The sequence below is a fragment of the Ochlerotatus camptorhynchus genome, unplaced genomic scaffold, assembly GCF_037179485.1.
Source record: "Ochlerotatus camptorhynchus isolate MF236.1 unplaced genomic scaffold, CSIRO-AGI_Acam_v1.1 ptg000109l, whole genome shotgun sequence".
Taxonomy (NCBI): domain Eukaryota; kingdom Metazoa; phylum Arthropoda; class Insecta; order Diptera; family Culicidae; genus Ochlerotatus; species Ochlerotatus camptorhynchus.
Genome location: NW_027040599.1, coordinates 679,835 through 694,885, shown reverse-complemented (window position 1 = coordinate 694,885; position 15,051 = coordinate 679,835). Strand labels below are relative to the sequence as shown.

Here is a 15,051-nt window from a genome sequence, read left to right as displayed (position 1 = left end):
ACATGAGAATATTGTGGTAGAGTTAATTAAAGTAGAAATTTTGTTGGATCGATAAATTTGCTAAAATATTTTAAACTTTCGGATCTGGCCATTGAACAGTTTGACAGTGTACTCACTGTGAAATGAAGTATAAGTATTGTTTTCAGATAGCAATTATTAATCAAACGGCTACGATATTCATCGAACATTATTGTGCGGGAGGAAGTGGAAGTCTTGCTCCTGCAGCCATTACTAGCAGACAGAATGAAATCCATTGATGGACTGAATAAATGGAATAAATGACGAATGTCATTCATTGAAATTAATTCTTTTTATCAATAATGTTTTATAATTAATAACGACTTTCTGGGTTTGTGAACCTAAAAAAGGAATCAAATATTGAAGAAATTTAAGAAAAAAATACCAAAAAACGAATAAAAAAAACAATCATTATCCACTATGTAAATGCATATAAGGGAGCTGCAATTTGAAAAAAAAAACCGTTAAATTTCTTATGGCCACCCTCCAGTTTGATTCATATCCCCAAAATATGAGCCAGTGCGAAAAAAAGAAAGGTAAAGATTTATGAAGATTTCGAAGTCGCACTCAAACCATTTGCGCAACTTCGAAATCTTAATTTATATGGAGATTTTGGTGAATTACTATGGGAAATTATTAAATTTTTCTTGCACCGCTCTAATTTCGATTTGTTTTTAAAGTGTGTACAAATATCAGCTTGTATTGATAGTAGGATTTGAAATTTCATTCTATTGCGATTTCAAGCAGCGATGAACGTGAAAATGGACCATGTCATAAATCTGTGTTATCTTCTAGAAACTGAAATCTCCTCAAAAGATTGAAACATTTATTTTCTGCAACATTATAGAGGTACAAAGGAACCATGCTTGGAAAATCCGTTCAATATCAGAGCTTAGATGCATCGCCAGGACTCAAAAAGTGCTGGAACTGAAGCGTGCGTGCCAGCTGTGGTTAACTTTCGTGACAAATGTGGCTGATAATTAAGGTAAAGTTCTCTGTGGGTAAAGGGAGAGAGATTTGAATTAAAGTATGTTAGGGGAAATGGATGTAATGTCGGCCTAAATGCCCCTGATTTGGGTCCATAAAATAAAAATAAATAAATAAATTGATATATCTGTATCCCCTATATCTGGAATATACTGATATCACAAATTCATGCAAGCGTTCAATCGTTATGACCATTTTTAAAAGTGACAGTTATTCCGAATCACCCTATAAGCACAGAGAACAGCCGTTGAGGCTCGAACAAAATGTATCTAAAAACTAGTGTAAAGATTCCTATACGACTAATTTAATACATACTAATACATTCAAACAGAAGCATTTAACGGGGCTCAATAAACTGCAGTGATTTGAAAAGTTTATTGGACTTAAAATCAACAAAAATGTTGTTGACTCACGACTAACAATATTATTTTTATTGATTCAATAATTTTTGACAATGTTTTCAACAATAAATATAGTTGAAATAACAAAACGTACAATATCAATAATCAAACATCATTAGCCCTGAGCCAACAATATATTTGTGGAATTTTCTCTGCGTCTAAAATTAGAATTTAGATGTTTAAACCTAAATCTTCTTAACATATTTAGTAACCGTCACTCGACGGAAATTTGTCAGAGCGGATTTTTCGTTTCGATTTCGTATTCCATGAGATCCTAAATTTTTCACCAGATAGCGCCCGATGTGATTATTCCCATTTTCATGCTAATGTCGCTATCTTGTGGCAGATTCGTAAGGCCATAGCCTACAGTGTGTAAGTTGAAAACACTTTTAGATCTCAGACATAAAAAAAATATATTCCAAATTTTAATAAGATTCTGAAAATCCAATATACTAATGAATATTGCCCCTGCGTAATAACATACATAATGCAGTGTCTTCCAGTTTTTGGCAACATATTTTGGCTTCTAGAAAATCCTTTATTGGGTTTCTGATTTCACTAGACGTTGGAAATCACCTTGGAGATCCTCTCTACTCGGTATTCCATCAAAAATTTCCGCTAAAATGTGAGGAATGCATTCAAATTCAAAGGCCATGTTACCAAAAATGGGAAGGCCCCACTCAGAGTAGTGGATTTTATTTAAATTCATAAAAAATGTTGTTTTTTTATTGGTTCAACAATATTTAACGGACAATTTCAACAATAAATTTACTTGAAATAACAAAACGGTTGTGGTATCAACAAATGTTTTGTACGTTCAATATTTTTGATTCAATAATCAAATATGAAAGTGCCTGAAAATTTGATTCAATAATCATTTGTAGAAATTGAAATTGCTGATCGTCACTCGACGGTAATTACGGAAATGTGTCAGAGCGGTATCTTTGAGAGATTTTTCGTTTCGATTTCGTATTTCATGGGATGTTAAAATATTCACCAGGTTGCGCTCGAAGTGATTATTTCCATTTTTCATGCTAAGGTCGCCATCTTGTGGCAGATTCGAAAGGCGTGAGAAGTGAGAAAATTCATCATATGGTGTGAGTTTAGTTTGATGGGGTGTGTTATGAATGGAAGCGTGTGGAGAACAACGTTGTAGAGTGAGTTGAGTCAGTTGTGTTGATGGGATTATGTTTCTCTCGTTCGTAGGTCGTTCCACAACACAACACCATAGAGCGGGATACGAAACGAAAGGGGATGCTAATCTAATGCCAGCTCTGCTTAATGTTGTTGGAGCGTATCGATGCTGCATCGACAGGCAGAGGGTAACCGGGCAACATTAAACGTAACATAAATACAGAATAAAAAGTGCTTCGTCGGAAGGAAATTGTTTACAAACAGCAGACGAGACGCTCATTGCGAGTGTGTTGGTTATGCCGTGTGGCGATGTACGACGGCTGTGGGATAGAAGTCTGAGCAGAGGGTCGGTCGTTCAGTGTTCAGTTTTGTTTGTAGCATCCATCGTATATGATGGCCGACGAGTCGGAAGAGGTGCGCTCGTTGCTTTCGAGGCACCGTTTGACCATAGTGCGGGAATTGGTCCAGACAAACCTAGTGCAGATACTGGTGAAAAATAGTGTAATCAATGTCGAAGATGAAGAGCTAATCAATGGTGAAAGTGATTTAGAGAAAAAGTGCGATCATTTGATCGAGATCGTCGCGAAACATGGCTTCGACAAGTTCAAACAGTTTTGCTACGCAATCGAGAATGAATGCAGCCAGCTGATTTCAGATCTGATCAACGACAAACTGTCTCAAAGTGGGGAAGGTAAAGAAGAAGATTCTATCAAATATGGAAATCATTCATTTAGCTTATTAATTTATTATCCATTTGTCGTATTCTCCGTTCCATGAGATCTAAATTCCCATCCTCTTTATTAGTGTTTGTATCTGAAACGAATTCTGACTCATAAATTTATTATTCTGTCTGTGACGTTTTCCTTCAATCATCATCTTTGACCACTTTCAACGCAATTTTGGCTTTGGCTCTCCATCGGCTCAGTAGGTACCTACTTTATACCTATATGTTTCTGCGAGCATTTTTTGGTAGAAACAAGTTCGTCAAGGAAAATTGGCTCAGCTGAAATATCCGAACCAAGTAGTGCAATTTGTGCGTTTCTTTCTCTTCGTTGTTTCTTATATGTGGGTTCTGTGGTTGATCTTGCCGTTGGAATAGTAACAGCAATACAGTCACTGTTGGGTCATTGCCACTACTTTGTATGATGATCTTCTACTCAATGGATTGTTTGTAAGTTAGATTTCCTTGGAAGTTCCAATGAGAAGGTTTTCAAACTAATGCAAACTATCCTACCTTGAATTTCAAAATTCGATTTTTACAATTATTGCCTTAACGAGAACGTTCCTATTTTGGACCTATCTCTTAAAATCAGGTATTTTTATTTAATCAGATTTAAGTTCAGTTAGACTCTAATGTGTCGATGCCAAAGAGTTTGTATAATCATTCGATACTAATGAGAAATTTTTGTAGGAAATTTAAACGGAAGTTGCTGCAAGCCCGCATTTGAGCCATTAAAGGGGTAGCTTTGCTTCGGAAACAATCATATAGGAAATTAAATAATGATTCTTCAAAGTAAATTAAATGTGTAACTTTGTTAATTATGTGACAAACATAATCATGCTCTATACCCAGGGAAGTCGAAAAATTATCATCCCAAAAATTTCCCCGAACGGTGTTGGTTTTGTTAGTTTTGGTGACATTACTTACTAGGACATAAAGATCTCATAACCGATTCAGTTCCAATTGTCTCTACGGTTCTTTAGCCCTTAAATGCATGATTTTTTATTTTAAGGTAATTTTTTTTCTTGTGATATATATTGCGCTTACTATTAAAATGATGTTTCACCATGTTTAAAGATAAACATAGGTATGTTGCCAAATGGCAACACTATGCATTTAGGAACTAATAATATTTTACAAATTTTGCTTTAATCAGAGGCGTAAGACTTTTATTACGCACAAAAATACCCGGGCAGGACAGTGAAAACGATGTCCCCCTATGACTTTGTTGAGCCAAACAAAGATTATTTATGGAACTAAGATTTATTATGATTCATTAAACAATAATTTTCATATGTTTATCAGCTAAGTTTGAACACATTGCTGCACATCATGAAAACTGTTCTGGAATACATACCGAAGCCCAACACGATTGAAAAAGTGTCAAGAATTTGGGAAAATTACCTGCCTCTTTTGGAACAGTTGCAAACCTTAACTTTCAAGGTCCTATACGGAAACAGCCAGTAGCCTGTTGTGTGCAACTTTAAATGGAAGAGGTTAAGAAATGTTTTAATTTATAGATAATCTTTCACGAGGGATTTAAAAACCATTATCTTCACTTTACAGACACAGTTAAGCGGATTTTGATACATAGGTCATGACGATGATGAACATTTTCTTGAAATTGGAGAACTTGATCAGCACTGATACAGAACAACGTGTGAGTTTTAACTCAGTACTCTACAAATGCTGATCACCTGACACAAACCTCAAAATTCTCAGGGTCTTTTGCGTGAAATGTAAGGCTCTGGACGAATTAATAACTTATATAAGAACACATTAGGTTTCTGAAACCGATAAATTTCATAAGTTTCAAACAAAGAAACGAAAGAACGAGGACCATACACGAACTATTTTAGAAATGATGCAACCATATCACATACAGTTGAAGTGACACCCAATTGGTCGTTAGACGCTTTTTATGGTTATTTTATGTGTGGGTGTTATATCCCAGTAACTTCGTGCTCTGCTGAAAGATCTTTTCCAGCAATGAAACATAACAATACGGAATGCTGAATTGCATTGATCTAAGATAGACTGAATCAATGAATGAATATCAATGTCCTACCAAAATAACTGAAGTGGATGCGCCTCTAGCTATAATAGTTAAATATTAAATATGAGAAATATTCGGAGAGATTTTTTTGATTATGTCTAGGATGTTTAAATTTGTTTGAAAATCTGATGTTTATATTGGCGGACTAAACGTGAGCCTAAAAAATACGTTATCAAAAGCTTAAGAGCATTTGGTGAAATACAGAACGCCATATAAAAGGCGCAACAAGTTCTCTAAGTTGTCCGGGATGTTTAGTTTTGAAGATCAATTTGTTCATCAAAGTTTTGCTCGATATCCCAACTCGAGTCTGTAAGGCTTCGTCGAACCTCAGAAAATCACGTGAGATGTATAGTTGTGTTAACAAATTATGTTTAATGCTCCAATTTATCCTGGAGTTCAGGTCTTGATAATCAACAGCTTCAACAAGGTATTGAACTATGTCCCGAATATTTTGGTAATCATGTAGAGCGTCGTAGAACTCTATAATATCATAGTATGTAGTTACAGTACTTTGAGTTCTCCAAATTATTTTGAAGTTAGGATCTTGATGTTCTACAGACTACGATGTCCTGATTTTTTGAGCTTCTTAGGACCTCTATTATTTTATGTATAATTGCGTAGAAAAAATATTTTATAATCTCCAAATCATCCTAAAATTAAGATCTTGTATTCTACAAGCTCAACAAGGTTCGATTGTCCGATGTCTCGACAAAATTTTTGAACCCGTTTAGTTTCTTAATAATCATATGGGATTTCCAATTGTAACGACAAAGTACTTCGGGTTCTTCAGTATTTACCAGACTTAATGCAGAAGTTTCTTCTGACTGCTACAAGGAGATTCTTGCAATTTATCCTGCAAGTTCCTGCTGACTTCTCCCATGAGTCCTACTGACTTTAACCGAAAGTTTCTTCCGCCTTCCTCCGCAAGTTTCTCTAAACTTGCTCTGAAAGTTTTTTAAAACTTTCTCTGTAAGTTGCTTCCGACTTTTCCCAAAAGCACTTTTACTTATCCTGGATATTGATCTGTCAGTTTTCCCTGGATGATTCTTCCTACTTTCTCGGGAAGTTTTTTTTCTGGGAGTTCTTTTAAACCTCTAAAAAAATCCATTAGCATCCATTGGAAATTTTTTGTTCCTGGTCTGTGTGCTCTATTTTCAGTGAAAATGTATATGCCTTTTTTTGGCATTTTTTTTCCAAAATATTAAACTAGCTTTCCTAGAATTTTGGGATCGTCATTATGCCTGTTTGTCACTGGAAGGAAGCACAGGCAGTCTATTGTAAAATGTATAGCTATGATCAATTTTTAAAACTTGAAATTTGGTTTGCACGAACTAGATTTTATGGAACTTTTATTAAATTATACAGAAATCTGTTTAAATACATTCACACAGAAGTATCAAAATGTAACGGATCTCACTAAATTGTAGTGGTTGTGAAAGCTTATTAGACTAGTATTGCTTTAAAATCGTGTGAAAAATTTCAAAATCATGTTGGGATTACAATTCTGCTTAAATAACATCTATTAGTTTTGTTTTGTTTTTCTGTTTAGAAAAACGATTTGAATTTCTAATTATAAAACAAATTGCGGAATAAATAAATAAATTTCCAATCAAATTGATATAAGCATTTAAATATTACTGTATAAAATTTATAATCCCAAGTAACCAACAAGCCCGCTAATTCGCCTTTTGCAATATAATGCTAATACACGACTAACATAGGGCATGCTAAGCTTTATGTTAGCCGCATATTAGCCTTATATTGCAAAAAGGTGAATTCGTGGGCTTGTTGGTTACTTGGGATTGTTGGCAACAAACATAATTTATAGAACTTGGAAATTTTCGAATTATTCACCAGGAAAATGGGGAAAAAATCTAGAATTTAAAAATTGGAATTCAGTTGCCACATGATGCAATGAAGTCCTACAAAGTTCCACGTATTCGTCCAAGAAATCAGTTATTAAAGTTATTGACATAAGAGGTAAAATATCAAAGAATAATACAAAAAAAAAAATACATGCAAAATACTTTGTAAATAACAACGAGATATTCGTTCCTGCTCGGGCAGTCAGTGACAAACATGCGCATGTTTTGTTTGACGCTTAATTTCTAACAAACTTAATTGAGTTAAACAAAATAAATCCATCGATCCGTTGAAGTAGACATGCATCTACGTCCTCAACTGCATGAATAACAATAATGTGAATAGGAATTCTGAAAATTACACTTTTTTTAAAAATCTTGGAATCTTTCAGTGACAATGACAAAACTCAGCACTGATTCGAACCCCAGGTTGATTTGGAAAACTTTCAATACCATGTTTGTCTTGCTTACAGTGTATCTCAGAAGTAAGCATACATTTGTATGGACATTTTTTTGAAACACTGTGAATATATATAGATTTTCGAAGGCTTGGCTGTTGATTGAACAATTACAGGGTGATTCGGAGTAACTTTCACTTAAAAAAATTGTCGTAACGATTGAACGCTTGTGTGAATTTTTGATATCAGTATCAGTATCAAATCTCTCTCCCTTTACCTTAATTACCACACACATTTGCTACGAAAATGGATCACAGCTGGTCCTGCTACTATTATAATACTGCGAAAAATAAATGTTGCATTCACTCGAAGAGATTTTCACGTCCACAAACTGTACAGAATTCACTTTAAAACAAATATACTTGAACATATAAGTGTCAACATTTCAAAGGGGTGTAATTAATTTTATAAACACTGGCTTTAGCCATCGATTTCTTGCGAATAAAAGCTAACACATGAAAATTAATGAGACCAACAGGTAGAGCAATGTGTCCTCTACAAACTAGCATTATTAATTTGGAGGAGTGAACAATTCGCGAGAAATCCACAGCTAAAGCCATTGTTTACAAAAGCAATTACGCCCCTTTGAAATGTTGACACTGATATATTCATTTTACCTATTGAAAATTGCAAACATGTGAAATCGGTGACATATACTCCGAATCACCCTGTATTTATTGATTTATCGCTATAGTCTTAGACTTTATTGGTAGAGCCTGTATGAAGTTGGAGTAATTTTAGTAAAAAGCTCGATTTTCCTTTTTTTCAGTAGACGGATTTTATTAAAATTACTCACATATTGAAGATTTTTATTATGACTACAAATGAGCAACACTTCAAAAACTTTAATTAATTGTATTTCAAGGAAATGTATTTTTTTGGGAAAAGGCCTTTTTCTATAATAGTTCTAATTTATTACACATTAAACCAAATAAGTCCAATACTATACCGATAACCAATAAATGTTTGATGAGCCAGCAGCCAAAAACTAAAAAAATCTTTATTTTTAAATTGTGCTCATAGATGAGAGCAACAAAATTTTTCCTAAATCAAACATTGGATTATTTTACGAATATTTTTGTTTTTATGGATGTTCCAAGAAAATGATTTTTTGGTTCTGCCCATGCTTCGATTTCCTTTTTTTTTCTTGATTTGTTTATCATAGATCTTGTTTTCCGTACTGAGTACCAATGCTACCGACGCTAGGGAGGCAGCTCCTACACCTGGACCCTACCTATCGACCCATCAACTCATGGACCGGAATCCAACGGCTTTATCATAGAGGTAGCTCTAAGACCAGAAGGTCCCGAAGAAACGAGCTCAACTTTTTGGCTCAGCTCTGGTACTATCTTCGGTCCCAAGCTAATCGATGCACCGCTCGAAACATAGGAAAATCCACGAGCCCCTCATTTTATCTGTCAAACTTTCATAGCGAATCAAAACAAACATAGTTTAGTACAACTAGAATTTCGACTGGAATGGTTTACGTTAATCGATTTGCTTGGGACCAATAGGCTAGTCAAGTAGTGAGCCAATTTAAAATCGTTACACCGGTTGGCAGAGATTTAATGCCTCAGAAAATCCTGGCGGCGCAGACTGGGATGGAACCCAGGTCTTTTGAGGTGAGAGGTAATCACGCTAACCACTACACCACCGGTGCCGCTATGCTTCGATTTCCTACACTCAAAAAATTTCACACGTTTGATCGAAGTGTTTAAACACTTGATTTTCTAAATGCACAATCACATTTACTTTAAGTGTATTTCACCTTGGTTCAATGTGTTATACACGTTAATTTATAGTGTTTCAAACTTTGAAATGTTGAAAATCTTTCACTATCTATTCAAGTGTATTGCACATTGAATCACGCTACTGCTCAAAACAGATGGATTTAAAGTGTTTTGCATTTCAATACGATGTGAATTGCTTGCTCAGAAAGGTAAACATCTATAACAAGAGTTGTGACTTTATCCTATCAACCTGCCTCATATATGAGAACAACCGTGGCACAGTGAGATCGAACGAAGACTCCGGCAGCAGCATACCCCAACAGTCCATGATCGAATCCCAAATCAGACCCATTAAAAATATATGTGAAAGCTCTGGCCTCTGGCAGTTTTGTTTATATATTTGTCGATTCATTTTTAGAGTCGGTAAAGTAGAATTCGATAAAGTAGAATATTGTAGAATATTGAACTATGGTGTGCAAAGCTTTTGATATCACCATATGAGGCACCTAGAATCCAAGTGTGTCACAATTCAAATCCATAGTGTTCAGGCATGGTTCATAGCATAAGATTCACACATGAAATGTATGTGTTTCACAATATGCGCAAAATTAAGTGTGAGGCACATGATGATGACGTGTGGAATTTTTTAAGTGTACCGGGCTCCAATCCAGCGCTTACTTTGTTTGTCACCCGCAGATTTTGTTACCGCCCCTTCGAAGTGTGTGGTCAACCTACCTACCTACGCTTACATTCTCGAGTGTCTGTTGATATCGACTTCTGATGACATCGACGATAAAGTTTAGCATTCAGTTTACTGGTCTGCATAACATTCAGTTTGCGTATTACACGAATAAGGCGTAATATTAGCATTGTGACAGGCAATACGAATGTTTCGTATAATTGACGATAAATAGTTTTAGCTACGAAACCCATTTTTACGAAAAGAGCTTAAGACAACTACCAAAAACATGTTATTAGTGTAGAGATTTTGTAACACTGGTCCAAATAATGTAAACCAAAAATTAAAAAATCTTTATTTTTAAATTGTGCACGGACAGCTGTTTTTTCATAAATTTAAGTACAGTTGTAGGCAAAATGTTGCGAAATAACGTACACACTTAAATTTTTTCGCCGAGATTCCCACTGCCGAGTAGTTCTGCAATTTATTTTGCTGAGATTCAGTAAAACAAGTGCCGAGACTCAGCTAACAAATAAGATTTTGCTGAGATATCAGCTAACAAAAAGATATTTTGCAGACATATCAGCAAAAGTAAATGCCGAGGAAATCGGCTGTTGGAGATTTTACCGAGCTAGATTAAGTGTGTAGGTCTCTTGTATTGATATATGTATTTATCAATGTATAGAAACAACATTTAGACTGATTTTTAATAGAAAACTTGTTGAATTGATGCGAGTTAATAATCTCACGAGGTTTGGGAGATTAAGGTGCACAACGTGCTCATAGAAATTCTATTTCATATTTTTTTCCTATAAAGTTGATGTATTATAGAAAAGTTTTGCTGAAGGATGTTCATGATTATCTCTAAACGGTGAACTTTGGCAGCTGATATTATCTGGCATTTAATGTTGGTGTTTTTAGTGATGACATTTTTTATAAAAAGCTTTCAGTAAACCTAGGAGCAACTCGATATACTTTGCTATTTTGCAAAGTCAATTTAACAGACTATGTTGTACCTTAGCTCGATATTAAACAATCCTTCCTACTATTGTGTATCTAATTAAAAATTATCTGTACTTCGCTGATAAATTGATTTCTGACGTGACAGGCAACATTGCAAAAGAATTGTAATTAGTGTCAGCTATAACAACAATAAAAAATGCAAAAGTTATGATTTTCGAAATCGTTGGAAGAAAGGTCGGAAGTCGGAAGTCAAACTTCCTAACTTTAATTTAGTGCTGTCGACACATTACTTTAAAGGTTAAATATCCAAAAATAATCCATTCTTCATGGACTCTTGCAAACTACTACAATGGCTGTGACATTCAATTCTGGCTATGGAGTCATATAAACGACACAAAACAATGAAACAAAACGTTACGCTCCGATGCACATTCAACTTGTACCTACAAAGTGCGACCAGTTCGCTTCACATCATGAACCTTCGGCTACGACTCTACGAGGAACCGAGCGTTTTGTCGAGAGCGTACAAACAAAAGACCCAGTGATCCATAACTGATTGGATTTTTGATGTTTGCTTCTTGATATCGATTGATTGGCTGCAATGTTTCAAACCACAACCCGTTGCCAAAAAGTTTTGGTCAATTTGTGTTTAGAGGAAATGTTGCATGCCGGGACCATCAGTCCAAAACATTATATCAGCCGAAGGGGTGAATCGAATTTTATTTCAAGCAATTGCGATAAGAGTTTGATTGATGGTTGGTTGGAATTCTTTTAAACGTTACTCATGGGATCAAGGGAAGCTCGTAGAACCAAATAGAATATACATAGCAAGAATTCCGATGCTCTTCTATGTGGAACAGTTGGCTCCCTACCAACTTACCACTTGAAGCCTCTTCAGCTCATGTTTCTTCATATCGTTTCTATCCACTTGTTTCCACTGCTTTGGAGAAGAAGCAACAAAACCCTTGGCCATTCGAAACAGGTTTTCTTTTTTCTATACTGTAATTAAACACTTCCTCGACGGCACTTCTCTTATGCTATTCTTATGTTGAGACTTGACTTTATCAGATTTTTTTTTTTTTTTTTTTTTTTTTTTTTATAATGCGTTTATTTTTCCAGGCTCATTTGCTATAGCTTTGCGGAGCCAATATTCATTGATTAGATTACAAAATTACTTAAAACTAACGTTAGTAAAGCGGGGGCCGATTACTCGCGGCTATCTCGAGGTTAGGGGTGACAAATTGTAACAAATGGATGGCAGGGAAGGAATTGTGAACACAAGGTTTGGAGAGCAATGTGCTCTTGATCTCGAACTAAGCGACACTCTGATGAAAAAGTCAAACATGGGGGTACACCGATGGGCAGCTAACAACTTGGGAGAACACAAGATGACACTAACTACTAAATCCTCAGATCTATCCGTTTTAAAAACACATAAATTAAATTCAAATAGTCGAGATCTCGGCTCGCCAAGACATCTCTAACGGGTATCGCGGGTTGTTTTCCTCGGGCCCTGAGGGATGTGGATAACTCAAATCTGGCAACACGGTGTAAAGTACACGACCAAACAACATGCTCGATATCGTGATAACCACTGCCACACGCACATAAATTGCTGCCTGAGAGCCCAATTCGATAGAAGTGCGAGTCTAACGAGCAGTGATTGGACATAAGCCTTGATATAACTCGTATAAAGTCGCGGCTCATGTCCAACCCTTTGAACCATGGTTTGTTCGACACCTGTGGGAGAATAGAATGTAACCATCTTCCCAATTCACCATCATTCCATTTGTGTTGCCAACTGATGAGGACTTGCTGACGAGCAATGGAGAAAAATTCGTTGAAGGCGATTTGTCGCTCAAAAATATCGCCTTCCATAGCGCCCACCTTAGCCAACGAGTCCGCTTTCTCATTACCCGGAATTGAGCAATGAGATGGGACCCAAGCTAAGGTGATAGTATAGGAGCAGTTAGATAAAGCACTCAGTTTAGATCGTATTTCAGGCAGGAAATACGAGGAGTGCTTCATCGGCCTCATTGAACGAATAGCCTCCAATGAGCTAAGACTATCCGTAAAAATGAAATAATGGTCAGAAGGTAGTGAGGCAATTCGCTCTACTGCGTAAAATATAGCTGCGAGTTCCGCAACGTATACTGAGCATGGTTTCTGCAGTTTATAAGAGGCGCTATGAAATTGATTAAATACACCAAATCCAGTGGAAGCATTTATGGTTGACCCATCTGTGAAAAATCTTTTATCGTTACTTACATGGTGGTACTTGATTGCAAAAATTGAGGGAACAACCATCGACCGATGGTGATCTGGTATTCCATGGATTTCTTGCATCATGGTCAGATCAAAATTTACAGAGGAACTATAGAAGGCTTGAAAGCAATCACGATTGGAGATTAATGAAGAAGGGCCAACCTCCAGCGTCATGTACTCATAGTACAAACTCATGAATCTTGTTTGAGGATTTCGGTCGAGCAGCTTCTCAAAGTTTTCTATTATCAATGGGTTCATTACTTCACAACGGATAAGAAACCGGAAGGACAGTTCCGCGAAACGATCTGTCAGTGGGAGAACACCCGCGAGTACTTCGAGGCTCATCGTATGTGTCGAGTGCATACAGCCAAGCGCGATTCGGAGGCAACGGTATTGAACCCGTTGTAGCTTCAGGATGTGTGTTTTTGCCGCGGATTGAAAGCAGAAGCTACCGTACTCTAGGACCGACAAGATGGTTGTTCGATACAACCTGATCAGATCTTCCGGGTGTGCTCCCCACCAAGTTCCAGTAATTGTACGAAGAAAATTGATTCTTTGTTGGCATTTTTGTTTCACATACGCAATATGTTTTCCCCACGTGCTTTTGGAATCGAACCAGACACCTAAATACTTGAAAGATATACTTTGAGTGATTGTTCTACCCTTTAGTTGAAGCTGTAACTGTGCAGGATGATGCTTCCTAGAAAAAACAACCAACTCAGTTTTCTCCGGAGAGAATTCGATACCCAGCTTCATAGCCCAAGTAGACAAATTGTCTAAGGTATCTTGCAATGGTCCTTGCAGGTCCGGTGCACTTGGCCCTATAACGGACACAACCCCGTCATCTGCAAGCTGCCTTAGCGAACAATTTTCATCAAGACAACCATCAATGTCTTTTACATAAAAATTATAAAGAAGGGGGCTTAAACATGAGCCCTGGGGGAGACCCATGTAACTAATTCGTGAAGTTGTCGAGTTTCCATGAGAAAAGCTCATATATTTCTCAGACAACAAGTTGCTCAAATAGTTGTTCATAATTGGTGAAAGCCCACTATCGTGGAGTTTATCCGAAAGGACATCGATACAAACAGAATCAAAAGCCCCCTTAATGTCCAAGAAAACTGAACCCATTTGCTGTTTTTGCGCATAGGCCAGTTGAATTTCAGTTGAAAGCAACGCAAGACAGTCGCTCGTTCCTTTGCCTCTCCGAAATCCAAATTGCGTATCTGAAAGTAAACCATTCGACTCGACCCATTTGTCTAGACGAAAAAGAATCATTTTCTCCAACAATTTCCGTATACAGGACAGCATCGCGATGGGACGGTACGAGTTATAATCCGACGCGGGTTTACCGGGTTTTCGAATGGCGATAACTCTTACTTGCCTCCAGTCATCCGGAACAATGTTGTGCTCCAGAAATTGATTGAATAAGTTCAACAAGCGTCTCTTCGCGACGTCTGGGAGATTTTTAAGCAAGTTGAACTTGATTCTATCCATTCCTGGAGCTGAGTTGTTACATGAGAGGAGAGCAAGTGAGAATTCCACCATCGAAAACGGGGAATCTATTTCGTTACTACCCGACGGACGATCACGAACGTTGGTTTGAACCGACACCGAATCCGGGCAAACTTTCCGCGCGAACCTGAATATCCAACTGTTTGAGTACTCCTTGTCTTCGTTGACCGGTGATGACGCGTTTCGCATTCTCCTGCCGACATTCCAGAGTGTTCTCATGGAAGTCTCTCGCGACAACCCATCGACGAACCGACGCCAGTAA

General features: G+C 36.8%; 1 protein-coding gene across 2 annotated transcripts in view; it reads left to right on the top strand.

Moving 5' to 3' along the window:
- Window positions 1-2,903: 2,903 nt before the first annotated feature.
- pyd (polychaetoid) overlaps window positions 2,904-15,051 on the top strand; it is a 132,695-nt gene continuing 120,547 nt past the window's right edge. For both annotated transcript variants that reach the window (XM_065219729.1, XM_065219726.1), the window contains exon 1: window positions 2,904-3,231. In XM_065219729.1, coding sequence (XP_065075801.1) covers window positions 2,931-3,231 — 301 coding nt within the window. In that variant the 5' untranslated portion in view covers window positions 2,904-2,930. The remainder of the gene's footprint in view (window positions 3,232-15,051) is intronic.